The sequence below is a fragment of the Leptinotarsa decemlineata genome, unplaced genomic scaffold (genome assembly GCF_025532065.1).
Source record: "Leptinotarsa decemlineata unplaced genomic scaffold, Ldec_3_MD MMD2_P_RNA_scaffold_6, whole genome shotgun sequence".
NCBI classification, from domain to species: domain Eukaryota; kingdom Metazoa; phylum Arthropoda; class Insecta; order Coleoptera; family Chrysomelidae; genus Leptinotarsa; species Leptinotarsa decemlineata.
The window spans coordinates 15,076,721-15,104,287 of record NW_027412533.1 but is presented as its reverse complement, the minus strand read 5'-3'; the positions used below and the strand labels follow the sequence as shown (position 1 = coordinate 15,104,287).

The following is a 27,567-nucleotide window of genomic DNA, read 5'->3' as shown; positions in this document are numbered from 1 at the left end:
TTTTCAATTTTCAATTCTTGTTGATAATTTTCTTAATTTTCATGTTGTGTTAATAGTTTAATTTTTTGGTTGTTGTTTGTATTTCATTTCATTGTAATTTCAGTTTTTTTGTCCAATATAATTGTTATTTTTTCAGCTAATCTCTTTTTTAATTTTTTACAAGTTCTTTTCGGTATTTCAAATAAATTTATATCATATCAGACAATGGAAGTCCGAACTAATGAAATGCACCAAGAAACATTGTCAGCTACCTTCAAACAAATGGATTATTTCACTTTGAAAATGACGCAATATGAATTCCCAAAATTCATCATGGTTCATAATGAGAAAAACAAATAGTATTCATATGTGATTTATCCGTTCTTATTGAATAATGTTATTAATCGAATGTTACTAGGGTGCTACTCGTCAATAAATGTATGTGTGTTGTTTATATTATATTATTGTTTTATATTATTGTTATTAGTTTTATTGTATGACATTGTTACATGATGATGAATAAAGCTTGCTATGCATTTCAGGTTCTTTTTGTTGTGAAGTTGCTTAGTCTATTTTGTCACAGACTGATAATATTCTATGATCCGATTTATATTTTTGCTCCATATTGAATGTCAAAAATTATTTTTTTCAATATTACATTAATTTCTATGTGTTTCAATATATTGAGTGAGACACTAGTTGAAATTTGCGTTGATATGCAAAAATCCAAGAAATCCAAGTGATAGACCTTTCGAAAGGGTCCAAGTTGGTTTCAAAATTCCTTTGAGTACATTTTTTGTTTGAAGAGTATGGTATTTTGAGAGAAAATGCTTATGGATCTGACCCAAATACCACAAAATGTGCATCAAATTCTTCAATATTCACCCATGTCTATCAAAAATGTATTCATTGATAATTAACTAGAACTAACTCAATATATAATGAAATACCTACAGAAAATAAAATGACATATTTATAAATATGAAGTATTATTTATTGTCAATGTTGTTACTGTCAGAATAATCAAATAGATTTTCTGCTTCTATTTTATCGTCTTATTGAGGTCAGCACAAATGATTTAACACTTTGAGATGGCCTCCTAGTTGCAATTGCAGAATAAAATAAATAAAAGTGTCCAGGGACGAATGAGAAACTCAATCTGTATCCGTTCAACGGAATTTCGAAAACAACCAATCATCTCCGTTCATCCGTTTATCGATTCTGGATGATAGCATAAAAAAGAAACTAAAAAAAATCCCGTGCACTGTTTATATTAATGCACACAGAGTCGCATACGGGTAAACAGAGTTTTCCTCAAAAACTTTGGACATTTAATTGAAAAGAAAAGGGCTATTTGGGTAGGTCCAGGAGACATATTAGTGACCTCTACGGCCGACCGATTGATTTTCTCTGCGTGTCGTCCAAACCATACTGGGAATCGCAATAAAAATGTTTGTAAGTTCAAGGTAACTACTAATAACTTAAAAAGTTGATTGAATACTACTGGAATTTTTTTCTGATTGATTCGGCCGTTACTTGATGAAAATCCATAGTAATTTCAAAAACTACACCTCACGATTTGATCTTCACAAACTTAATTTTGAAAAATATATCTCATGTTTCGTTAGCACAGTAACTTTTTCAAGTGAAAAAGCTAGGCTTTTTCATAATATGTTTCGCTAGCTGTGCAAGCGAAACATTTTGAGATATATTTTTCAAAATACAGTTTGTGAAGATCAACTCGTGAGGTGTAGTTTTTAAAAATACTGGAATCGTTAAGGTGACCAAATTGTGTCAATAACCATATGGGAGACAATGGGAGGGTTGACGATAATCTGTATCAAAATATGTCATTTTATTTTCCCATAATATATAGTCGAATTCAAGGGGATTAAAAATGATTTTGATCAACTTTAAAGCAACTTTGAATGACCATTTTATGTAAATCTATACAAAAAAATTTGGGACAAAGAAGGAATAAGGCAATTTAGTTCAACATATACTATCTACAAATATGTGTGGGCCATGCATCGAAGTTACTTTCAAATACAAACTAAAAGAAAAACCCCTCCCGTAACTCTTTCATATATTATATTGTTCAACTTTCTTCCAGTTTGTATCTGCAATTTCTATGTATGATCTACAGATGTTTATAAACTGTTTATTTTGAACTTAATTGCTTTCTTCCTTTTTCGGAAGTTTCACACATTTTTTGTATGAAAATCTGAATGGATACTTTCGCACAGGCACGCTCCTAGAGCGCCTTAAGGATTTTCCTGAAAGATAAAATCTTCCCCAAAATATTTCAAATTCATTCCACATGTCCAAATTAGTGAATATTCAAATATGTTAGCCTAAATTGCCTATATTATTTACAAAAAATTATCCTATAACTCAAAGGTATTGTGTAAATAGTTTGCATAGTGAATCTTCATTCTCATTAATGACTTTTTCTGCGTGGTTGATTTACCTATCTTCTGTCATTTTTCACTTCATATTTGTGTTGCTAGAAAATCACATTAGATAACATAGAATTATTTGCTACATTATTTTTTTCCATTGCTTCAAAACACTCCCTCAGATGTCCTCTGCATCTTTCCATTAATTTTTCGAAGCACTAGCATGACAAATATTTTCGGTTTAGCCAAACTTATCAGCGCATGCAAGTTTGAACTTTACTATATATAAAAGACGACATTCATGGCTTCATCAGGAGTACAAGAGGAGGTCTAAAGATATGGAGACTGAGACGGAAGACGAATATCTTCTGATTTTCGACGGATCCAGCGGCAGTTTTTCCAGTAGTGTGTCCTTGTCGGACAGGAGTGTTGATAATATCCTGGAGGAGTATCATTCGGATGTTCCATTTGCAGGTTTGTTGTCAGAAACTAGGAGTTTGAGAAAAAATCATTCAATAAACTGCTTTGCTGTAAAAGTCTGATGAGATCTTGATAATAATCTATATGTATTTTCCACATATATGTGCGTCCCGCACACGCTGACCGATACGGAACTTAAGTATCATTATTGACAAAAAAAATATTCACATAACATTTTTTCCGTGATTATTTTATTAGACATACTTCTGTTAATCAACTGATTTTTACAAGTTTTAAATTTACATATTTTTAAACTAAAAACCTCAAATTTTGTTTATTTTTTCGGAGCTTTTCTTGAAAGCCTTAAAGAAAATCCCGTTGGAAAAATTAAAAAATTTTGATTTTCCACTTTGTTATTAATAATCAAAGACGTTGAAAAGTGAAAAATTCAATTAGAGCAATGGAATTTTTTCTCTTCTAATATTCAAATTCATTCGTATTCTTATTATTTAAAGATACATAAAAATTATTTTTCATAATTTTTAGCTTAATTTGTTAAAAAAAATGTTATAAACAAATATATTGTTTATAAGATACTTATTTGAAATTTTTTGAGGGGATTTTTATCAGGATGAATATTATGAAATTTTGAAACAAAATCCTTTCTTAAATTATTTTACCGCTTAAAAACGCATTTGTTGATTAACAATTTTCTTTGCTACTAAATATGAATATCATGAAACTATTTTTTTCACAATCAAAATTTCTATTTCTTATTGATATTCTAAAAAAATATTTTTTTATTTATATTTTATTTATTTATTTAATAAACAATTTGTTTTAAACAAATTCATTTTCATGATATATTTTTTTCAATACTACCAAAGGAAACGAAAACAACCATGTGTGAAAAAAGAAAAATATTAAAAAATTGAAAAAAAATAATATTTTACACAAAAAGTGACACATGATTTTGTTTTTTTTGTAGTATTTGAAAACTGTATCGTAAAAATTAATTTGTTTAACACAAATTATTTATTGGATAAATGAAGAAAATATGAATTAAAAAAAGTTGTTTTTCAAAATATCAAAGAGAAATAGAAATTATGATTCGAAAACAAAATCGTTCCTTAATATTCATATTTAGAAGCAAACGATTTTGTTTTTAAAAATCATAATATTCATCATCGGTCGGTAGCCAAGCGGTTCGGCGTGGGTGATTTGTTCACTCACTCGAATTGACTGCCGTGTTGGTCGGTGGTTCAAGCCCTAGTCTGAACGATCGATCTTCACTTGCTATCGTCCAATCTGTGTTAGAAATCACACGTTAAAAGGTAAGACCTCGTTAATCCATAGCTCGCACAAATTTGTTTTCGTTCTTAAGAGTGCGACAGCTGGTTAACGGAAAAACAGATTTCAAACAGACTAATGAAATTCCCCACAAAAAAATTTCAAACATCCTATAAACGATAAATTTGTTTATAACAATTCTCTAAACAAATAAAGTTACAAATTATGAAACATAATTTTCATGTTAGGTACCTACTTCAAATGATAAGAATACGAATAAATTTGAATATTGGAAAAAACAAATATGTCATTGCTTTAATTGAATTATTCACTTTTTAACATCTTTGATTATCAATAACAAATTTGAAAATCAAATTTTTTTACTTCTTCCACTGGGAATCTTTTTTGAAGGCTTTCAAGAAAAGCTTCAAGAAGTGAACAGAATTTGAGGTTTTTAGTTTAAAAATCATCAGGGTTTTTATATAAATTTAAAATTCTTAGAAATTAGTTGATTGAGTAAAATATAAAATATCCACGGGAAAAAATTTTTCCCATGGATTTTGTTTATTCAAGTGTCTAGCAGGTATGTGAATTTTTTTCTTAATAATGATATTGGATGGGTTAAAATAATTTGTATTGTTTAAAGGTCCGTATCGATCAGCGCGTGCGGGGCGCTTATCGCCCGCTTTTAGCGCTATTTTTGCCTCTGAATTGAAATTATAAATATTGGTGATAAAGTTCCGGGAGGTAGGATTTTTCAGGAAATGTCCTCCTCTTCAAGGATCTTTTTTCAAATTTCGGATATTATTAATATTTTTTGAGATATTTGCAAAAAACCAAACCCCATTTTTTTCACTAAATTGTTTATAACTTTTGCAATTTTTTCGAGCCCCTCTTGAAATTTTTCAAAGGGTTGCTAGAGGTAATTGCGAATCGAATGATTCCTGGATCATAATTTGTGCCCTTGGACAGAAGTTTTAAAAAACAGATCTTGTGTCCCAGACTATTTCTGCATATGCTGTTGGCGATACAACTTCTGGAATCGATTTTCAATTACAGGAACGGGCATACTTGCACACTTGCACACTTATTTGGAGCTATTTGGCCTTCCAGATAATTTTATTTACAGCCAGTCTTCAAATATGCCCACTGAATATATGTGAAGGTTTTTTGTTCTTTATGCGAGGAATTAGGCGAATTTTGGATATGCGGTCGTTTACCAGATGCAGCGATGACAAATTTGTTGTTTGTCGTTCGCTTAAGTTCGGTTAAGGTGCGTATTTACTAAATAAGCAAGCATGAGCGAGCAATCGTGTATGTTTGCTCGTGTTCGCTCATGTTCGCTCGTGTTTGCTCGACATATTGATGTCTCGTCCACACCAGAGCGAATATCTTCAAGCTCGTAGTCGTAGTTGATCCATCTACTTTGTGCGAGCACCTTTTGATGTACCGCCTTCTCGATCTTTTCTGAACGCGAACAAACATACGTTCGCTCGCTCGCTAGCACGTACTCACCAGACGAGTATTGATGCAGAATGCTCGTTCACTCTTGTTCGCTCGTGCTCGCTTTTTTGGTGAATACGCACCTTCATTAGAGGAGCAAGGAATTCAATTTTCAATTATGGAATATCATCAACTTTAGGTCGATGATGGCCACTACCTTGCACTGACGAGACGCCAAATAGCCCGAAACCGGTCTGCAAGTGTGCCCGTTCCTGTAATTCCAGCAGTTTTATCATCAACAGCAAATGCAGGAAACACTTATGTGAAGATTGCTGCACTGACACCTGTTGGATATAATCCAACGCCCTTCGTGGGTCAGGTGGAATAGGTGTCAGTCCATTAACCTGCAGTGTAGGTAATTTAAGACTGGCCTGAACAAATTATTCTTTTAGTTAATTTGCTCAGAAAAATTCACGAGCAAGATGGCAAAATCCTTCTAGATGTTGTTTAATATACAAATCATTGTTACAGTAGGTACATTTGACTTCTCATTTCACGTTACACAACATTCAAATAAGCTATATTCAGAAGGTATTCATAAGGAGTTGAAAACCGGTATTTTTTTCTGGAAACCTGATAGATTGAAAGTATTGATACTCTTTCATATGATATAATGTAGTGTATCAAGTGATTGATTTCTTCCAGTACTATTACTAATGTCTGGTGTACAAACTGAGAAAAAATTAATTTCTCTGTAATTCAATTTTCCAGATTTTTGGTAGGTGATTAATGTGAAAAATAACTGAATAACCCCACCTACAAATTTTTGTTGAGTTTTTATTGATATTTTGAATTTTATCTTCCTTACTGTGGAAGTTCTTCAACCTTTTTATATATTTTTTTTCACTTAATCTCTCATATATTTCTTATTTTCATATAATAAATCATGTAGGAGGAACCTATTTCCGTTACGGTATGAACAGGACGAAATAATTTATAATAACCTCAAACACTCATTTTTGACAGAAAGTTTCGAACAGTCATCCAAATTTTCTACAATTAGGAGTTACTTCAGGATATTAGTGCTCATTGAAATATTTTCAAAAGGTAATTGGTGCGCAGAGAAGAGCAATGGCCTAAGATCCTTCAAAAGGCCGGTTTATAAACCAGGAATATGCTATTTGAGTGTGATGAAAGAATATGAACTATGATAGAAGTATTTTTTATCATTATGAACTTTTGTGAAATAAATTACATGTTCATTTTCATGAACAACAATACCTCATTTCTACTTCATTACCAATAGGGAGTAACCAGTGTGGAGTGTTAGAAAAATACAACAAATGGAATGCGCTCAGATTATCTTAATTCAAACATAAGTTGAATACATAAAATTTTCATACAAGTAAAATTTAATTTTACAAAATTCCCATCGGAATATTTAGATGGCCGTAAATATTTTTGAAGGAAGAAAGATTTGTATATTAGCTAAAGTTTTTGAAGTCATAGTTTAATGCATTACTGTTTCTCTGAATTATTTGGTACTAGCATACCCGAGTGGCTGGATTCTTGAGGAGTACAAAGATGTTGAAAAAAATATTGAAATACAAACATACTGACTTTTTTGAACGCTTGAGAAACACACTTCAAGTGGTCAGATGCACTACTTGGATTGCTGCTATTATCTCTCACCTTGCCACATCCAAAGCAAAGTATTTGCTACAAATAAAAAGGAAACCTGATTACTGAGTATTTACCCCCAAGAAATAGTTTAGTAGATATAAGTAAAAATAAATGAGAACATTTTATTTGTTTGTCATTGATATACTCAGTGTTATGTCACTATTTGTAATCATTAAATAAGTGGATATTTGTGACAATTACTAGTGTTTCATTCTCATATGAGGGATATGTTATTTTCCCAATAGGAAACAGTTCCAGACAGTTTTTATTAGTGAGTAGGATATCGATTTCGATAATATTCAGCATGATATTTGTATTATATTTCACTTGAAATATGTGAAACCGATTTAAGAGGAGATTCGAAAGTGAGTAACCATTATATTTGAATAAAATTCTTTTCCGGCACACAAAAACTAGTCACTAAACTCATCTAGTCTTGGAAATCAAATGTAGAACGTAACTTTTGAAGTGGTTTTTATAATCCACTCGTCGCATTCCTCACAAACTCATTTCATAATTTCCAGAATTTTCCCTTTCAATCCCAAAAATACGCAACAAAGCGAGAAGATACGACCATTTGTCTCAGCTAATTCAAAAATATCAGGAAAATAAAAATTATAAGTTTTCAAAATTGGGTGATTTCAGTATTGTCTGATGTATATTCGTTGTTCCCAAGTATATTGTATTGGTAATAGAAACCATCGAATATTTAAGGCATCATTTGTTGAAGAGTACAGCCAGTTCATACACATCTAACATACAAGAAACGTAATGGCTTTCAATTCAACCACTTTTTTACAAACAGCACAAGGGTACAACATTGGAAAACTCATTGTCTTTCTTCTGATCACGAGCAAATTTGAAATAGAAGCAAGAGAAGAGACTCAAATCCTGTATGTGAACGACACATTTACCATTATTTCTATTCCAAACGACAGATCCTCAAAAATTAAATTCACGTATGAGATTGAAAATGACGATGGGCTACCGTTACTAGATGCTCTTGTTATATGAAACGACGCGACAACAGTTTAGAATTTGATGAATATAGGAAGAACACTAGCTCTTTCAGATATATCCCTAACAACTTCCACCGGTTTCCTGAACAAAAATGTTAGGCTCACTTTTCACGTCCAAGTTATCCAAAATTTTGCTGATGAGGAGATAATACAAATGTTTCTTGTCGAAACTTTGAAGTACACCAGGAACTTTTGATATAAGTAAAATTGTATATCAATTTTTTCACATATTATGTTGTTTCGGGTTTTTTATAAAGGAGGATGCTATCGACTTCATTTACTCAGGCTTTTCTGTTGAGGACAGTTGAGTCCAAAAACGCATTCGTGGTATAACCTAGCACCACTGACGAGGTCTGTGGGGGGTCGAAACAGTGCTGTCTGGTATTGAATCATAAATGTGTTGTGTGTAGATTCTAGTTTTCAATTAGTTGCCTAGCGGTGAAAGCAGTTGAAAACTATAATCTAGACACCACACATTTATGATTCACTACCAGGCAGCCACAATACCCGCCACAGACAGATAACAAATCCCGTCGGCAGTTGATGTCAAATCTTGGCTCTGCAACTGACCTCCTTGAGGAGCCTCGTTTATCTTCAATATTCGAGGACTGAGTTCACTGTTGCTACCAGAGATGGCGTCTTCGAAAGGAGAAATGTATTTACCAATTCAACTGATAGAAAGCAGGAAAGGACCTAGAGTTATTAGCGAGAATTGATTTCGAGTAATTGTCCATCATTTGATAGTGTTCATCACAGTCCTTTTTATTTGTGACAAGTGAACTATGCCCTAGTCATGAATGTAGATGAAATGAGTGAAAGGCTAGGTCATATTTGTTTAATCAACTCAACTCAGTATATTTATTCTGCACATTTTGTGATTGATAATTTCAACAACATAAAAATAGTAAATATGAGCCACTTTCATCAAGTGTGAATCATCAGGCACAATGAGAAAATAGAACTTCTTTCGCGTCTCACTACTCATGTTTCATGTGTTCCTTTCCCATATTTTCAGGCCTCATTAAAGGTTCAACGACTAAAGTTCTCGAGAATATCAACCCCAACACCCCCGCTCAACGTCCCAAAACGCTGAAAAAACTGAAACGCGTCTACGATAGCGGCAACTGCGAAGGAATTAAAAGCGATAACGAGAAATCTTCCAGCTCTGAGAAGGAATTCGATAACAAGGAAAACAGGGAACGCGTATCAGCTCTTAGCCCTTTCGACGAACAGGAGGAATGGGCCAAAATCCAAGAGATAATGGCGTCCTTTGGAACTGGCATAGTGCGCGAATCCGTTTTCGTAGCCGAGTTGGAAAAGGAGTTCCAAAGTAGGCTAATGACGATAAGTTGTTCGCAAAACAGTTTGACTAAATCCGCAGATTCCGTCTCCACGGTGGAGAAGTGGCTGCAGGGTTTGGGGATGGGGGACTACGTCGGACTGTTCATGACTAATGGATTCGATGATCTGAACTTTCTGGTAAGTTGCGAATTGTTTAGGGCGATAAACGAAAATAGGTAGTTGGACAAAGTATACTTGTACGTCGACAAGTAGAGCTAATTCGCAAACATGAGAATGGAAGTTTGAAATGAAATCCCTGTCACCACTGTTACCATTGAATTAATCTAGAAATATAGAGACATAAAATTGAAGGCAGTAAATAGTCCATGATTATGTTATCACAGTAAAGTGTAGTCATTCTTGCTTGCTTTTTTCATTAAATGTGACAGTAATGGTCGTTTTTTGTTTTGGATGCACTTTGTCATATTTTAAAGACAATGTCGTTTATGAACTGCATCGTTATGACAGTTAATATATCTTTTTATATAAGTCAACTTGCCAACTTGACAGCGGATAAGATTAAAAAAACGAATACATTCTTTAGTAAATATTATATAAATTATTGTCGAAATGAATAATGCTCAGGTTCTGCAGTTAATAATCGTTAGTTCAATTTAGGAACTTGCTTATTCAATATAATATCGAAGAATGGCTCTGATGAAGATTGTATCGGTAATGATAGTGTTGTATTTTGGTAATTCACTTGTTCTATGTTGAATGATTTCCAGGAAGTGAAACCGAAACGGTCAGTGAAAAAAGTAAATAAAATTAGATATGGCAGTTCTGACAGCTAGTAAAAAACTGATTTGCCTTTACAGAAGTCCATGAAAGGAATGTTAACAGAAATTTATCAGTATTTATAACAACATACTTTAATTACATAGGCATTATTTTATTAGTGATAGTGATGATTATTTTTCAAACTCATAATTTTTACAGTAGTTCAGTGCACTTGACAAAAGTATAGGTACAAATGAAATTATCATAGATTTGCAGAAGTAGTTCATGAACTGATTGAAATTAAAAAATAACTTAAACAAATATAATCTTTGATCAGAATAGTTTCATTCAACAAAAGTATTCATATCGAAAAAGTCACAAGGAAATATACGTTAGGTATGAATTTGAAGACAAAAGTAATGTCCTATTGAAAATAAATGAAAGAAACCTGAAGAAAAAGAGTGAAATCTTCGTTTTGTATTCTGAAAAGATTTGAAAGTAGAGCAACCTCTCCAATGATTATTTTTAGTCCAAGAAAAAATCATCACTGTCATGAGAAGAAAATTTGATATCCTGAATAATTGAAACATTAATAATAACAGTAATTGATGTTTTCACTTTCAAAACCAAATAAACTGACAAAGAAGAATGTAATAGTACAAACATAACGAATTGAACAGTTTCTTCAGGAGTGTATTTATAAACATTGAAAAATCAACTCTCTCCATAAAACTGAAAAGTTCATCTCCTGAAGACGCCAACTTGATTGGTGAAACGCATGTTAAGAAGAATATTGCATTTCTCAAAATAAACCTAAATGCCCATTGATGGGAAATTATCATATTCAGGCAAGTCTATACAAATTTTTTTTTCTTCTCTTTCATTTTGTAATCTTTTTATTTTTTTTAAGTTCATTCTCGAAGAAGTTCAGGTATCAAGGCAAGAGAGTTTATTCATTAATTTTTTTAATATTCTACAGTAGAATCTGTTTTCACGCTGCGATTTTTTTACGGGTCGTTAACAAATATTCAGCATTCTTCATAATTGGGGAATTTTGCAAAATTTGTTGAAATTAAAGGGATAAATCAAATGGTAATACCGGGGATCGCTGTTTTATATCTCAGCCAGATCACTAATGCAATGTTTGAACACTTCTAATACTATTGATTTCAACAACAACAACCAAAACTGATATAGTCGGACTATGCATAATCGTACTATTTTCCACTCCCAACGCTAATTCAATGTTCACGTTCAGAGAGAAGTGTTTCGTTTTTTTATGCGTATTTGGCAGTATCATACAGAACAAATTTGAAATGATAGTGCAGATTGTCTGTATTTCACTGTGGCATTTTTTACGTTAATGTGAGCATGCAAACAATAAGTGACGTGAAATGAATGAATTTTCATGCTTCTTCAGTAAATAAGCCGATATATAGTGAAAAATATATTTATAAACCAACTAGTCGTCATCATTATTGGAAATTATATTTTAGGTGGTTGTTTTTTTTTTTCAAATTTTGATATTTCGGCCATGAAAACATGATGAGTACTATATCCAAAATATATACCGCAAATAAATAAACCGAAATTTTATAACTAACGTTTACATTTTTGTTGAGAGTGGCGAGCTGCAAAGCAAACTGCATTGATCTCAATAGAAAATATAATTTTTGTAAACACACCAAATGGAAAGTTGCCCAGTTGTCTTGAAAGTTCATGTTATCATCTGTTTTTACTCATCATCTGTGGTGTCCCTAGAACTGACTTGATTCACTTTTAGGAATACTTTCAAAAAAAAAACAGGAACATGAGTTCAATAATGAATTCAAGCCCCTTCATTTCCAGAAGAGAAGTTTAAAACTTAACCCGTTGGAGAGTATGGAAATAAACATTTTTAAAAACTCTCAATATTTTATGAACGATCAAACTGAACTGAATAATTGGCCATTATCAAATCTGTTTTTTTCCAGGTAAAAAAAGTTAAGTATTTTTAGGGTATTTTCGGAATTTAATTCATTCATATAGTTCATTAATTCATACCTGACCTTTTCAGGTAGATTCATTCATTAGAAAGTAGGCAAACAAGTAGGTAATATGTTGAGTATAAAATAGTTGTAATTTAGAAGTAACTCATTATTAACGCTTGAGAAAGCTATTGTATAGCGAAACTCGTATCGCGGTTTTTATATAACCTTTTATAGTGAAAATCACTCAATAAACTGTATTAATTAGTTTTAATATGGATTTTCACCAAGTATTGGCCAGTTCTATTCAACACTTTAAAGTGTTCAACAACGAAATGTATAACGGAAGTGTCAAAATAGAAGAGTTTGCGGCAAGATCTTGAATTCACGCGGCCTTCAAACACGGAAAATAGTGACACTGAAAACCTCGGCCTCGAAAGCCTTAATCATTTTGTCATTATCTTGAATTGTTATAAATTCAATATCTACCATCAAAGTTTCCATAAAAAGATATAAGACTAGAAAATACAAAAAGAAAAGAAAAAAAATATTTAACCATTGAAGTGTTTGAATGTCGTAACTGAACGTAAGGTTAAACATTCTGAGTATATGTAAACATTGTTCTACCAATTTGTTCGTTCAATTAATGATGAGAGTTTTTATATAATCCACTATGGATTTTGGTAAATAATTAACTATTTAGGCAATGAGTTCCTTTTTCCGCTTCTAAAAGCCATTCACACGACTCTGCTTAGGTGCTTCCTTCGCCAACTTCGCACAAACTACTGTAGTTTTTTGCCAGAGGCCGTCATCCTCACATCAAGTTGACGAGTAAGTGAACTGAATAATTTGAAGTTACTTCCAAAAACGAGAGTAGGGTTATTAACCACTCCAAGTCCAGTCTAATACTAAAGGATATAGGACATTGTCACTGAAACGTTGTCAATACAATTTAGAGTGAATATCATACATTGATAATTATTACAATTTTTTGCGTATGGCAATATCTATTCTACCAAATAGTGAAAATAATTTTATCTAGAACACATTTGATATTTCAAATATCCTTTGACATTTGTCGAGGAAGTTTGAAAAGAAAACGATTCAGCGAGAGAAAACTGAATGGTATATTTATTGTTTTCCAAGACGGGGGATACTGATATAAGTTATTGATTAACATTTTTCTCGTCAACCAAAAGTGTAGGTTTGTGCTTTTCAACCTAGTATAAATTAGATTAAATTAGAAGCCTTTCTACTAACAATGAAAAACCTGTTAGAGACTTCCACTCACATGTAATACTACAATACTACATTGAAATCCAATCAGTTATTGAATTAGTCTACTTGATCTCTTGAACTCAATAATAATAATAGGTCTTTATTCCCAGAATGATACAATAAATAAATGTGAACTTTTACCGAAACGGGAAAGGCTGAAGATCAGTTGGTTGTAACGAAAGATGCACCCTCTGTTTTTAATTTTAGGACAAGTCGGTTGGTGAAACGCGTTTTAAGAAGAGTGTTGCAGTTCTGGTTTTCGAGAAGTGCTTTCGAATTTTCCTACGCCAGAGGTCACAGTTCTAGCTTTTATAATTAGCTGAGTCGTATAAACTTTTTATATTCTGTTTGTGAAGCACGAAGTCGAGCCAAACTAACTAAAGATTAGATTGGAAAAAAGTTAACTGTCATCGGGAACAATACTATAGTCGAAAAAATTTTACCGGGACTCTTGCCCTTTTTGAGTTATACGGGGAAAACCAAAAATGCAATTTTTCGTTTTTTTGAATGAAATTGTTATTTCGGAGAATATCAAAAAATGGAAAAAGAAAATATTATTGTATTCTAAATGTACTATGACGATGTGATAATGAATATTCGATAAAACATTTTGTGTCAACATGGCCACCAACTTTTTTTTAAATACGGACCTGTCTTTTTTATTACAGATATTGATAAAGCGATAAACTCACAATCCAAGAGTATACCACATTTAGTATTTTTATGCAGTTTCGATCTAAAGCATGTCATTTCGATGACATACTGAATGATATATCAAAAAGAGTGTTGTTTTTTCAAGTCAACCTCCTTTTACCCGAATTTTCAGCTATTATTTAAAATTCCAAGAATGAGTGGATATATGCTCCTTCCTCATTTGATTAGTCGTTTTTTTGCTTCATTTCTTGTTTTTCATGATCTGTTTCTACATTTTGGTGGTCCAATATAGTTAAAATCAAAAAATCTGTAGAAGGTTCGTATTGGCGATCAAGAAAGCACAATAATATGAAAGCTGACTTTCTATTGGAGATACAAAAAATGTTTCGGAAAAAAGTTGTAGAGATAAATGAAAACTATATGGTCTGAAAATAATTAATAATATACCACGCCACTAATAAATATGAGGCAGACCAGACTTTCAAATATAATACCCTATAAATGTTTACGCGGTTGTATTATTTCGATGGGTCGCCTCTCAAAAATATGGAGTTATGTGGGCTCATACCGAGTGGTTCAGAAGTTATAGTGTCATTAATTTTCAAAAATGGGTTCTTTCAACACATCTCAAAATCGATCATTCCGAATAACACCAGAAAATGTTCAATGAATACATGCGGCTATACATCCAGATTCAACGTCAATACGACCAGAGAGTTTTCGGAGGATTGGAGAAATATTTGAAGAAGCAAGTTGTGAATTGAATAAGTAATATAAATTAGCTGTTATGAATCCTCACATTAGTATCAGAGATATTGCAAAAGAGCTGATTCTGGACGTAAATCATACATTAATGAACCGGACACTACAAAATATAAATGAAAACTCATTCATAGCAAATTGAATTACATCGAATGGATTATGAAACTAGAGTTAACTGCTGCGAAAATATGTTGAATTTGTTTCGCAAGGAATGGCATTTGATGGAGAATCCTCATTGGATTGAAAAAACAATTTTCGAAATAAATGGTTAATAAGTATTTAGATATCAAGTCACTGGACCACATTTTTTTGACAAGTTACTGAATGAACAAATGTATAGAAATTTGCTACGAAGGATTTACGGAATTTATTGGAAGAAAAACCAATCGATATCAAAGGTTATATTTCCAACATGACGGTGTTCCTCAACACAATCAAGTGACAAATTTCTTACACAGATGGAATAAATGAGTATGAAAAAGTGAACTCATTCATTGGCCAGGAAGGTTTTCTAGATACTAAGCCCGTGGATTTTTTCTCTGGGGATATGTTAAGGGAGTAGTCTATACGTCGAAGATATGAAAAAGAGAATAACAGAGGCATATCGTTATCTATCATAAAGTCAATATTGATTGAGGTTTAAATAAAAACTGTAGATGTATACATAGTTCCGTAATGGTAGGTAAATAATTCCAAATATTATTGTATTAAATCGAAAGCATTGCTGCCAAGGTATTGATTCTTTATAATGTATCCTCATATTTCCCTAATTGCCTAGTATAATTTCCGTACGCCACTGAAAGAGACAAATTAAGTCAAAAATGTCAGTCGTTTTTGAGAATTTAGTGCTTACTATTTTGAAATTATAGTATAGTTGAAAATGGAAGATTATTCAAATACCTTCTGTTACAATCGCCTTTTCAAATTGTCTTCTTTTCTTACCTGTTTTTACTTTTATTCCCTTATTATAATGTTTTTCAGAGAAACGGATATCTTCACGAAAGATATGAAGTAGTGAAACCCTTAAATGCCTGAAATGACGTCATTACCACGTGTTCACAAAAATCATTTGAAACTTCAATAACTTCTTGATAAAGATCGATCGCTCGCTCGATTAATACAACAAGTTTTCTTTTGTTTTCAGTATGTTAATACTAACTGAATTGAAGGGGTTATATTTTTAGGAGTGATTAATTTTTGGGAAAGAAAATTTTTTTGGCTTTCTAAAAAAACCCCTATTTTTTTGTACAGATGGAGTAGTAGAAAGCCAAAAATTTTCTTCCCAAAAGTTGATACTAACATACTGAACTATTCAATTTTTGAAATTAGATACACTTCTTGTGGAAAGAAAGTAGCCAAACCCTACACTTTGGACTTTCTGGATGTAATATTATCCACAGAGAGTACCACTGAAAACAATTTAGAAAAAGTGATTCCCAATATTTTGGTTGACCCTATATAGAAAATAAAACGTCATTCAATGAATTACTACATAACAGAGGAAAATGCACCATCTTCGAGTGAAAAAATGGAGTTATTCCGAAAAATCGATATTGAAATACTGGGTGTAGACACTTTTTTTGGATCCAATGTATGTACCCGTACATCCTCATATTATAAAAAAGCGTTATATCCAAATAATTCAATCGTGTGAAAATATATACGGTATTCTATTTGGAAACGATAGATTGGGTCTGCCCTGTATATTCAGAATGTAGCTTTCAATAATATAAACAATTCTTTCTTTAAAAAAAATCTGTATCTCTTATATGAAAGTAGCTATCGTCCACACGTATCTTTGAATCACCCTGTATATACATACAGCTGACTGGAGGATATAAATAAAAAAAATACTGGAAAAATGTACCCAGGAACACAAAATATATTCAAAAAGGAGCCGTCCAAGAAGAGAACTGAGGATCGGGTCGAAATAATTACAGGGCTTCTCACTGGACACTGTCCATCGAGAGGCTAACCGAACTGAACAAAATAAAGTTGTTCAACTAAAACTTTTGCTGTAGACAATGCAAAAGACATGACAGCTTATGCAATAAGCAACTGATGACAATCCAAACTATGTCCAGATAAATATGACAAACATCGAGGGACCTGTACAGATAATATAGGGAGGAGAATTGTTAGAATACATGTCATGAAAAATTGAAAAACGCCATAAGTCCATTTACAGTGTTTTCCAGAGACTTGGAAGAAATGAACATATCAGACGGCTCTCAAACAACAGCAAAGAGAACGCATTGAAAGCAAAGCATTTTTTGATCCTTCAAAATAATACTACGTGGTTCAAAACTAAGGTTATCAATAGGAGATAATACTGGTTCAACAGAAAGTTCAAAATGTAAATACAGAGTAACGAAAGCACAATCTCTACTGAGTTTTTACTGGAGTTTTATCCCAACACCAAATCGTTATTTCAACACCTCGACACGTGTTTTGATTACTAAGTGATCATCTTCAAGAGGAAGATTAAATTCAAACATCTTCTTGAAAATGATCACTTGGTGATCGAAACACGTGTCGATGTGTTAAAATAACGGTTTGGTGTTGGGCTAAAACTCCAGTAATATTAATTCTTCATTGTTCATGAAATTTAAAAAATATCACTTGATTAGAAACGTACTTTTCTGTTCATTCGAACTATATGGCATATATTTTTCGAATATTATCGCAAATATGAAATACTAGCTTCGCTCGCATATGTGCCATTAAATGAGTCTCAGTACAATAGAAATGAATCAATATGAGAACTATATTTTAATGCTTGGCTGGGATTATCAATTTTTAAAAATTATTACATACGATGAAGTTTCGAAAATTTCAAATATGCTTCATTGAATTGCAGCAACAAATGTTAAAATATGTTTTACTGTAACAAAAAATAACAATTTTCATTTTTTTTATCTTACATAAAAATTATTTGTATCCTACGTTACTTCTAATACCTCCAAGAGCATGTGTAGAAAATTCCATGATGATCGGATGAGTAGTTTTTGCGTGTAACCGTGATAAACAAACTTACATTCGCATTTATAATATTAGCAGATTCGAATATTCAATCGTAGACAGTAGGTATTATTCCAAACTCTCAACATTCAACAAAAAATATTGCAAATTACTTTCAAACACCTTAAATTTTGTTTGATATCCATCAAAGAACAGCTCTACCTTGCAAGATTGTTTACTGGAATATTCTGGAAATATTGGTTATTTCCAGAACGGTGTAATAGAAGAGAACGACCTGAAAGAAATGGGAATTTCCAGCGAGCTGGAAAGACAAATACTACTAGATTCCATAAAGCATCTCCCGGTAAAAATAAATGACAACCCACCGAGCCTTTGTAACAATAATAACGAACAAAACATAGTCAAACTCTGGCTAAAGAAAATAAACCTGGAACAGTATTATGAAACCTTTGTGAAACATTTGTATCACGACATGGAGAGGGTGAAAAGGATATGGGATGTGGAATTGTCGGCAGTATTGGATATCGAGAAAATTGGCCATAGGAAACGGATTTTGGCGAGCGTCAGTAGCGGAGAACATATCGTTGCAGGACCAAAACTTGAAGAAATAAGGGATATCAGCTTTCTGGTAAGTTAATTCGTTAAATTAAATATTTTTCATTGGCGTTTATCAAGTGAATGCAACAGACTTTCTTAATCGAATAATCAAAATATTCATTGTGATATTGACATATCTTCGAACTAAAATATGTTATTCATTACGTAAAACTGAAACTATAAAAAATTCTCCACATTGCTAACATTATCGGGAAATTCAGGAAAGTTTCAATTATTTATTAATATTTCATCAGAATCAGCTCATAAAATGAACATGAGATCATTTATTTTGTTTTTTCAATATCAGTAACACTCTCTTAATAAGATAAACATGCCACCCAACGTTGAATCTCTGTGATATGATTACAAATTACTTGAAAAAGAATATAATCGACAATTAAAATTTAAATAACCCCATATTTTCACACCATGAAAGTTGGGTTTCGAAAAAAAATAGTATACTGTATTCATTTACCCACTGCTTTCTAGATGGCTTCAGAATCCAGACATCGAATTCTTTTCACGATTTGTCATAGATCTTGTAAATGGTATTCGGCTGGGTTACTCATAAAACGGAGGGCCTTGAAAAAACTCTATTATTCTGAAATGAACGTGGAATCACTCGATATCTATCTGTAACATTCAATGGAAAGAAAATATCAAACATCAGAGAAAAAACATTTCACTTCCAGTACACCCATTCATTATTTTGAGAATGACTCAGTTTAAAGTGTTTTTTGTCATGTAACATGTTAATCACTTCCCAAGCTCCTTTTTGAACAATCTTTCCTTAATTAACAAGTGACTTTTTTGAAGTCACTTGTTTCATCCGCTACATTTGGTATCATGTCGGTACTCAGGTTAATTGTCGAATTCTTACCAATGTTGTAATGCACACTGTCCAGAAAACCAACCAACCTGTGCCAGAACTGCCATCGCCGTCAGCTAACTCAGTCAACAGCAACACAGGGACCATCAGACATAGACATAAAAAGTCAAGACCAGCACCCCAACCGCCTGTGAAGAAAAACCCTGAACCCGAAAAAAAATCTCCATCGGAAATCTACGTGGGAGGCGCTAATTCTATAAAATCTCAATGGCGTCACCAACCCATACTCCTGATAACGGGCTATGTGAAGTATTCGGCGAATGTAACTTCACGAAACCTTTACTGGAATCAGTCTTCTGAATTATTTTGTTTTAGTATTTGGGATCGACACTGATTAAAGAATTCAAGGGGACGGAGTCAACTAAGAAATCAATTCAGAAAGTCATAAAAGCGAAGGACCATCCCAGTGAGGAAATATGTTTGTCTATTTCTTATAGAGGAGTCAAGTTCATAAATCCTACAGAGCAGGTAATTCTTCATTTTTTATTTTTTTGTGATGCCACTGTAGTAATATTCATTAGGTACTACAGTAATATTATTTCTTAATTAAATATAATTAAATATTCAAATAAAGTTACATTGATCCGCATTTGTATTTCTAATTCTCAGAAAATAATCTGCGAACACGAGATTAAGAATATGAACTGTGTCTGCCAGGATAATGATAAGCAGTCATTTTTTGCTTATATTACCAAGGACTGCGAAGCATTTTACTGCCATGTTTTTCAAGGAGTTTCTTCCGTAAGTACCTTCAAGAGTTTCATATTCGAAAAGTACCAAGTATTTCACTGTTATACACACTATTGAGTAAATTGAATGGCGGAACTTGGTAGGTACTGCTTTTATTATTTACCACGATGCTAGGGGATGACTTATAATTAAATAAGTGGAACACTTTTGACATTTTTCGATTTGTTCAGGATTCGTTTTATTAATTTTCATCAAAATATTCACTTTTACACTTAATGGAATTACCTTGAATCTAGAAGTTGTAGGTATACATATTTTGCAGAAACTGTTTTTTCATACAATCTAAAATCATTCTTTTGAAATTTGTCCCCCGAAAATTATTTATTTCTTCATAAAGTTAGTAAAAACACATCTTTTTGTTTCACAATATTTTGTTTTACATCTCATTCTTATGTTGACTCTGAAAGGAAGGAAAATTTGTCAGAAAATATAAGGAAAATTAAAATGTTTTTTATTCATTGATTTGTATTTTTCGACAATTTTTTATTGCAATGTTATTTTCCTTTCACATTATCTGACATTCCATAATAGAAAATAAAAATACATTGCTATTAACTGAAAAAAAAACTGGTTTCAGCACATGGCTAATGAGATACATTCATTATATTGTGAAGGAATCCTGTGAATGATATCTGATTCTATTTCATAACGAATATTTCGAATACCAACTTGTATAGAGAAAAGTTGGTTTTGTACAATTCAGTGTTCATATGAAAAAATGTTTTGAAATTATTTTTCTTTCCTGTAATTCGATGTTTATATGAAATAACCTGTTTCGAGAGGGCTTTTTCTTCCAGTTTGTTTCTGAAAGTTACATCTTTGTATAGAGTTAACTTTTTCAAATTGGTTACTTTCTTCCTTTTTTTGGGAGATTCCCACATTTTTCGTATCAATACATATATACATGAAAAAAATTGACTGAGTACCCCAGAAAACAAGAATTAAAAATAAATAAAACACGGTATTTTGATTTTTCTCGAAAAACTTTTTCTTGTGTGAAAAAATAATCTATACAAAAATTGTACCTACATATTCACATTACTAGCAACATTCGCTTTGAATAATAGGTCTTGGTTTAGCGGAAATTTTCAAAAACCATTTTTCATCACTGTAATTCACCCATTTCATTCATCGTACTTTGAATCGACTTCAATTCATTTTTTCTATTTTAAGCCATTCTAACAGGCTTGCGCTGGTCTAATATTTTACCGTACTTTATGTTTGCATCTCTCTCCATGAACTGAAAATAATAATGATAATTGAAAGGTTGCATCTCACACCTTCCAGGAGCAAGCGATAGACATCATTCTGACTCTCGGTCAAGCTTTCGAACTCGCCTACCAAATGGCCCTCAGAGACCAAGTGACGAGCAAGGGCAAGGGCGGCAACCGCGGTGACCACAGGCCGGCGGTCAGTCCCGGGGCGGTATCGTCCAACAGTCGGGATTTCAAGGACACGACGCGTACCGCCGACGTCAAACTCAACGGCCACCCTCTCAAAATGAAACCCTTAACGCTATCGATCGCCGCCGAACCAGTAGTTGAGACGGCGGTGCCGCGGACCCCGACGGAACTGAGTGTTGATCTGCAAGGGTAGCTATAAGAATAATTTTTTTGTATTTCCGCGTTGTCTCTGCCATTAAAACTGATCGGTTTTAGATTTTTCAATGCTTAATCTGAACAGTTTGTAACGTTGTTCGATGTGGAGGCAGTGTATCACTGCGATATTTGTTGGTGCGTCGAATTCTTGCTACGTGACGTCAGACTGAAGTCATATTCATAAGTTAACGAATCGCGAGTTATACCGAAATATTGTATTTTCCATAAATTTGAAGTTTTAAAGTTAGATTTTTCACTTCGACTTTCTGCCCAAATTGAGACTCTTTCTGTTCTAGAAATTAACTAGTTACGTTTCATACTTGATAATGGAATACAACCCGAAACTGGTCGTAAAAATAAAAGAACTAATGGAAATTAGACAAAAGGGGTTTCATTCACTTAATTGATGTGATCTTGAATTTCCACAAAATAAACAAGTCATCAATTACACAAATTCTTTCTGTTCAATCGAAAACTTGGGTGTGTCACACCCGCATACTAACAATTTGAACTACATAAAAATAATTCGCCATACGAAAAATTCCACTTACCTAGCAAAATGTACTGGATGTGTGTAGGTACAATTCTTCAGTACTTTTCGAAGTAATTTTATCCCGACAAATTCATCGCCAAATTGATACATACCCTTTTCTTACTATAGCTCGAGTTGACGGTTCTGGTATTCCATTGTTATAAAGCCCTTGATTACTCGAGTCAGTAGTAAGGTTATGGGGCTTTGTTGGATTATTGGCTAATTTATTAACAAATTGAGACAGGTTTCAGAGCATGTTATGAATTTCTGGTTATGAACTGTTTTATTCATTTAGGCCCTTGGTCATTGATTTTATTATTTTTGTAAAGTTACTCCCACAATTATATTCGATTTTTTGAATTGGAAATTTTTTATCACATGAATCGGGATTGAATTTTACTCATTGGGGATTCACCACTCAGCCTAGATATGAGAATTCCTTTCTGAGTAATTCTGACTCATCTAATTGGAGTTTAAAAATTATATTCCCCGTTTGTATTCCAAATGTATTTCTATGGCGTATAATATGTTCTAGTTGGTAAGTGTAAATGACAGATACTCTGGTACTAATATGAGGCTGAACCAAGTAGGTGCTACTTCATGTTGGAGTCACACTCTGAGGTTGAAACGAATGCACTTCAGCCGGATCGGGTGTCACACTATTTCATTAAAACAGATGTCTACTTCTTTTTGTGTGTGTGTCGACAATTTCCGATAATGTAAAAAATATAAGTGAATAGAAAGTTGAGAAAACCAACGAACCTTCAGTACTAGTTTCATATACCGTTTTTCTGGGATCATTCAATGAAAATATTTCCGAGGAGTTTTTTGAAGTTCGCCTTTATAGTAGTGATTGAATCCAATCTGAATAATTTCATAAAGATATCTAAAGCATGTATCAAGAAAAAAGGAAAGAGGGGGAAGAGAAAGAGATGAAATATGAAGACTCCATGACCTCCACAGATATCCCTCTGGGATACCTATCGAATACACTTTTTCCATACCAGAACAAAAATACTGTCTCTCAACGACGCGTGTTTCGCTAACCAAGTTAGTATCATCAGTAATAACTACAATTGCGTAGGATATCATCAAAAAATGTTCCTTTTTGTGTCGATAGAAGCTTTGGCTTGGTAATCATATCGCACCACCTTTGCTTTTCCAGATATTGGTTGAATCAGCGCTTCATGTGAACAAAGGTAAATACTTCTAATATTTCAACGTGACATGAAATTGGAAACTCATCTGAGACTATTGAAATATTATGCACTCTAGTTTCATAATGTGTAAAAGTTTTTGCACCGATTAATGTTCATTTTAATCTGTTAAACAGGTTTACTATATGTAATCGCTCTGAAACTCTAATAATTCTATCTAGCCTTCAATTGTTTCAACGTGTCATTGTGGAAAATAATTAAAAGTCATCATGTTCCAAGTGCCCCAAGTGAAATCGATTGAAATGTTTTCAAATCCGAAATGTTGCCAAACAAATGAGTGTGTAATGTAGAACGAGCATCTGCTTCAAATATAATTCGGATTGAACGCATTTATATCGATTGAGCTTAGTGTACAAGGCATACATGTGGTGACCATGCACAAAAAAAGGAAACGATAATATAAATTCAACAATCTTACTTTCAAAATGCAAATTTTAGGATTTATGTTGAATAGCAGCACTTGCCTACTATCCATTTCAGTCGGTTGAATAGGTCTAATTTATTGGTTTTATGCATTAAGGTAGATAATCATCAAAATTATGTTATCAGATCATAAAAACTACTACTTTTTCGAATGACTATATCATTTTGATGGCAGAGATAAATAGTGGAAAATTATAAAAATGGCCAAGGGGGTTAGTATTTGATCTCTCGATATAACGTTGATATACTCATGAAAAATTCAATTCAAACGGCGATATATATGGATAAACAGTAACAATAACTTCGACCAATTCAATGAAAAAGTTTCTTTGAATTGATCGAAGTTATCACTCACTGAATTTACCGAAATGATTATTATAAAAATCCAATATAAACGCGACGTAGGTACTTTGAAACATAGTGGATGTTTGAATCGATTGAAAACACTTCTCCCTCACCTGAACAAATGCCTGTCTCTTGATGCGCTTTTCGCTTACCAAGTCAGTATCACCAGTAGATGCCTGAAATCCTTAAACTGACTCAGATAATTTACAGAAGTTTGACCAATTAATTTCCTTTGGTAATGATGCTCTTCAAACGGAGTTAAAAAGATGAATTATCAGTGTAAGTTATTTATATTATTGTAATTTCCTACCTATTTATTTATTAATGACTTTTTGATGATGATAACTAATTTTTTTATATTTACCTGCTTTTAACCTATAATTATTGGGTAAAACAGTAAACATCGGCCTATTTTTTTCTTATTTCACATTTTTCGATTTCTAAACTTTTAAAGGCATCTGAAAGTCGTTTGTCATGTTCGTTTCAACTGACTTTAAAGAAGGGCCACATAATAAATAAAATATGTTTAATATTGTTCGAACTGGTACATGACAAATAGTTTTTAGATGCTTTCGAGAATATAGAAATCGAAAAATATGGAATTATATCTATGAACAGTGACTGAAGTCCCATCCTAAACAGTTCGTTTTATTTTTTCATAGAATAATTACATGTAGAAACCAAGTAAATATTCGTTATCATAATCAGGTAGTCATTGATATATAACCTGATATACCCTAACATAACCTAACCCTTATTATCGATCAGATTTTTATAAAACTTTAATTCAGGTGTAGGATGAATTTCATTCATATTGTGATTATGCTAACTTCATTAGGAAAACCTGCGTTGAGAGACAGTATTTTCTGTTCTGATGAGGAAAGGTGGTTTTCAATAAATTCATTTTAAGCCTGAAGTTACAATTCTACCTATCAAGTTTGATTATTCGAAGATTATTCAATTTCTTCTGAGGAACATCTCAAGGATAATGATTTATTAGTTTTTTACTATTTCATAAACTTTAAAAAATTCTAACAAAGGGTTCAATAAAGTATTAAGTAGTAGTATTTATATAATAGTATATTATGAAGTTCATTTGTAATGCAGAAGATTATCGTGTCTGTACTAATTTCATGAATGCTAAAATCAAGCTTCGTTACAAATTTTATTTGCTAGTTTATCGTCGACATAATTTTTTTTATGAAATTTCAACCGAGGCTACTTCAATTTCGCTTCGACAGAAATATAGAAGCAATGAAGAGCCACTTATTTTTAGCATCTCAAAATTATGGCTTCAATCTTAAATAGTTACAGAGGAAGTTTCGTTTGCTTATTTTAAGACACAAATGTGTCATTTCGCGGCACAGATTCCACAAAGTGTCGGATTAATTATTTTGATATTCGTTACCGTACCATCGTTGTACTAGTCGACGATAAAGTAGTTTATGATATTTTTGATGGAATTGGTATTCACTCTAAAAACGTTTTCAATAATACATTCTCTTGAGATTTCTCTCATAACAGTTTACAGTGTCTAATGTTGAAATAGTGTACTGAATATTATATTTCATACGTCCGATGAAACTACTTAATTGTGAAAACCACATAATGCGATTTGTAAACTGTTGTGTGTGAATTCTATATAAAGTCCAATGAAAACACTTTCTACATCTCCCACCAGAACTGAAACACTCTCTTCATAGAAGTATTGAATTTGTTCTACGTTAGATGTGTCAGTTCTACCTTTTATATTTATAACTGTGTTAGTGTGACCTTCAAACAGATTTATTTATTATAATTTCATATATATTTTTGGATGTTATTCCTTTATTAGAAAGCATTATATTATAATATTTGTCACTGGTTAATAGTAATGCCAGTGATTTTCACTATATCCCGTTCGCATTCATATATAAACAATATGCATGTGATTTTTCGAAAAACATCAACATCACACATAACCTACACATAATTTCATTTGATATAAAGCATAAAGGTTTTTGAAGGATTAATTTTCAGGAAAATTAAATTTTTTATTGAGAAAAACTAGAAAGTTTCTGTGAATTTTTATTGATAACTATAGTTTATAGTTTCTATAAATTTCTATAAATAAATGATTTCCGTATATGATACTGAATATTTCAAAAGATTACATGTATATTGTGAATATGAGAAAATATAAATAAGATGAATTCGAAATGACTGCCAAAATAATTTTGAGAGCTAGCGGTATTACAAACATCTTGAACGAACATTTTTCTTATACTACCCTAGGAATTTATCCCACAAATAACTTGTGGTATTTTATTTTTTCAGTACTTTAGGTGTTAGCTTTTTTCATGAAGTTGCTCAAATCTACTTTAATATATTAAGGGGAGCAATATTGTGTAATAATTTTATGTGTCACTATTTTGCAGTTCTCACCAAACACTCGAATCTTCGTCACTTACATGAAATTCTTCCATTTTGTAAAATTAATAGTTCTTTATATATTGTATATACATTCTTAGGTATGATATAGAAAGCTTTAAAAATGATGTTTAGCAGGGTTTATCATCTTTTTCGATGTGGAAATCAGTATATCGTATATTCATAAATTATATTAAAAAAAAATGACAATTTAAGGCATCAAATGCTTGAGTTTTTTGACTCGGTGAATTGTATTGAAAAAATCTTTAGCTCTACATGTTACGAAATTTCAAATATATAATTCTACGAAAGCCAAATTGATGTTGAATCCGCACAGATATGTACTTTTACTTTTGAACTCGATGTAGTTGCATATTTTGTTGTTTCATTGTGATTTTTCTGTATTGTTTTTCATAAGTTGTTATAGTTTTTTATCATTCTGATATTTGAATAAATGATTGAAAGAAACTGTCTTTTACTTATTTTCAAATGGGTTTCAAAATCCCAGGTAAGATAGAGCTGAATATGACCTGGAAGAGTACAGACACGAATGAAATAAAACATGTGTATCGAAATGATCGAAAGAGTTGATTGAAAAAAGAATTCCAGAAATTGAATATTTAAAAAAATTCAATCGTAAATAGCGGAAGATCAAGAGCTAATCTAAAAAAAACAAATTTTAACACTTTTTAATTTCAAAGCTAAGTTTGAAATTAAAAAGTGTCGCATTCATCTTCTCAAGTCGATTGCTGGCACTAATAATTGCGAATGAATCAGTTTGATATTTCTTTATTTTATTATTGAGGATAATTGTTTCAGTGACATAATTTTTTTTCTTGGTTCGTTTTTGGAGAAATTTATGTTTTCAAA

At 32.2% G+C, this 27,567-nt stretch overlaps 1 protein-coding gene across 5 annotated transcripts in view; it reads left to right on the top strand.

Annotated features, from left to right (window-relative positions):
- The window catches only part of LOC111508491 (ankyrin repeat and sterile alpha motif domain-containing protein 1B), a 122,137-nt gene extending 94,972 nt beyond the window's left edge, over nt 1-27,165 (top strand). For 4 of the 5 annotated variants that reach the window (XM_074170044.1, XM_074170042.1, XM_074170040.1 and 1 more), the window contains 7 exons: nt 2,624-2,852; nt 9,249-9,712; nt 18,188-18,565; nt 19,440-19,685; nt 19,739-19,891; nt 20,033-20,164; nt 21,461-27,165. In XM_074170044.1, the coding sequence (XP_074026145.1) occupies nt 2,624-2,852; nt 9,249-9,712; nt 18,188-18,565; nt 19,440-19,685; nt 19,739-19,891; nt 20,033-20,164; nt 21,461-21,769 (1,911 nt within the window). In that variant the 3' untranslated portion in view covers nt 21,770-27,165. The remainder of the gene's footprint in view (nt 1-2,623; nt 2,853-9,248; nt 9,713-18,187; nt 18,566-19,439; nt 19,686-19,738; nt 19,892-20,032; nt 20,165-21,460) is intronic. The other variant, XM_074170041.1, reaches the window with a different exon arrangement.
- Nucleotides 27,166-27,567: the final 402 nt, after the last annotated feature.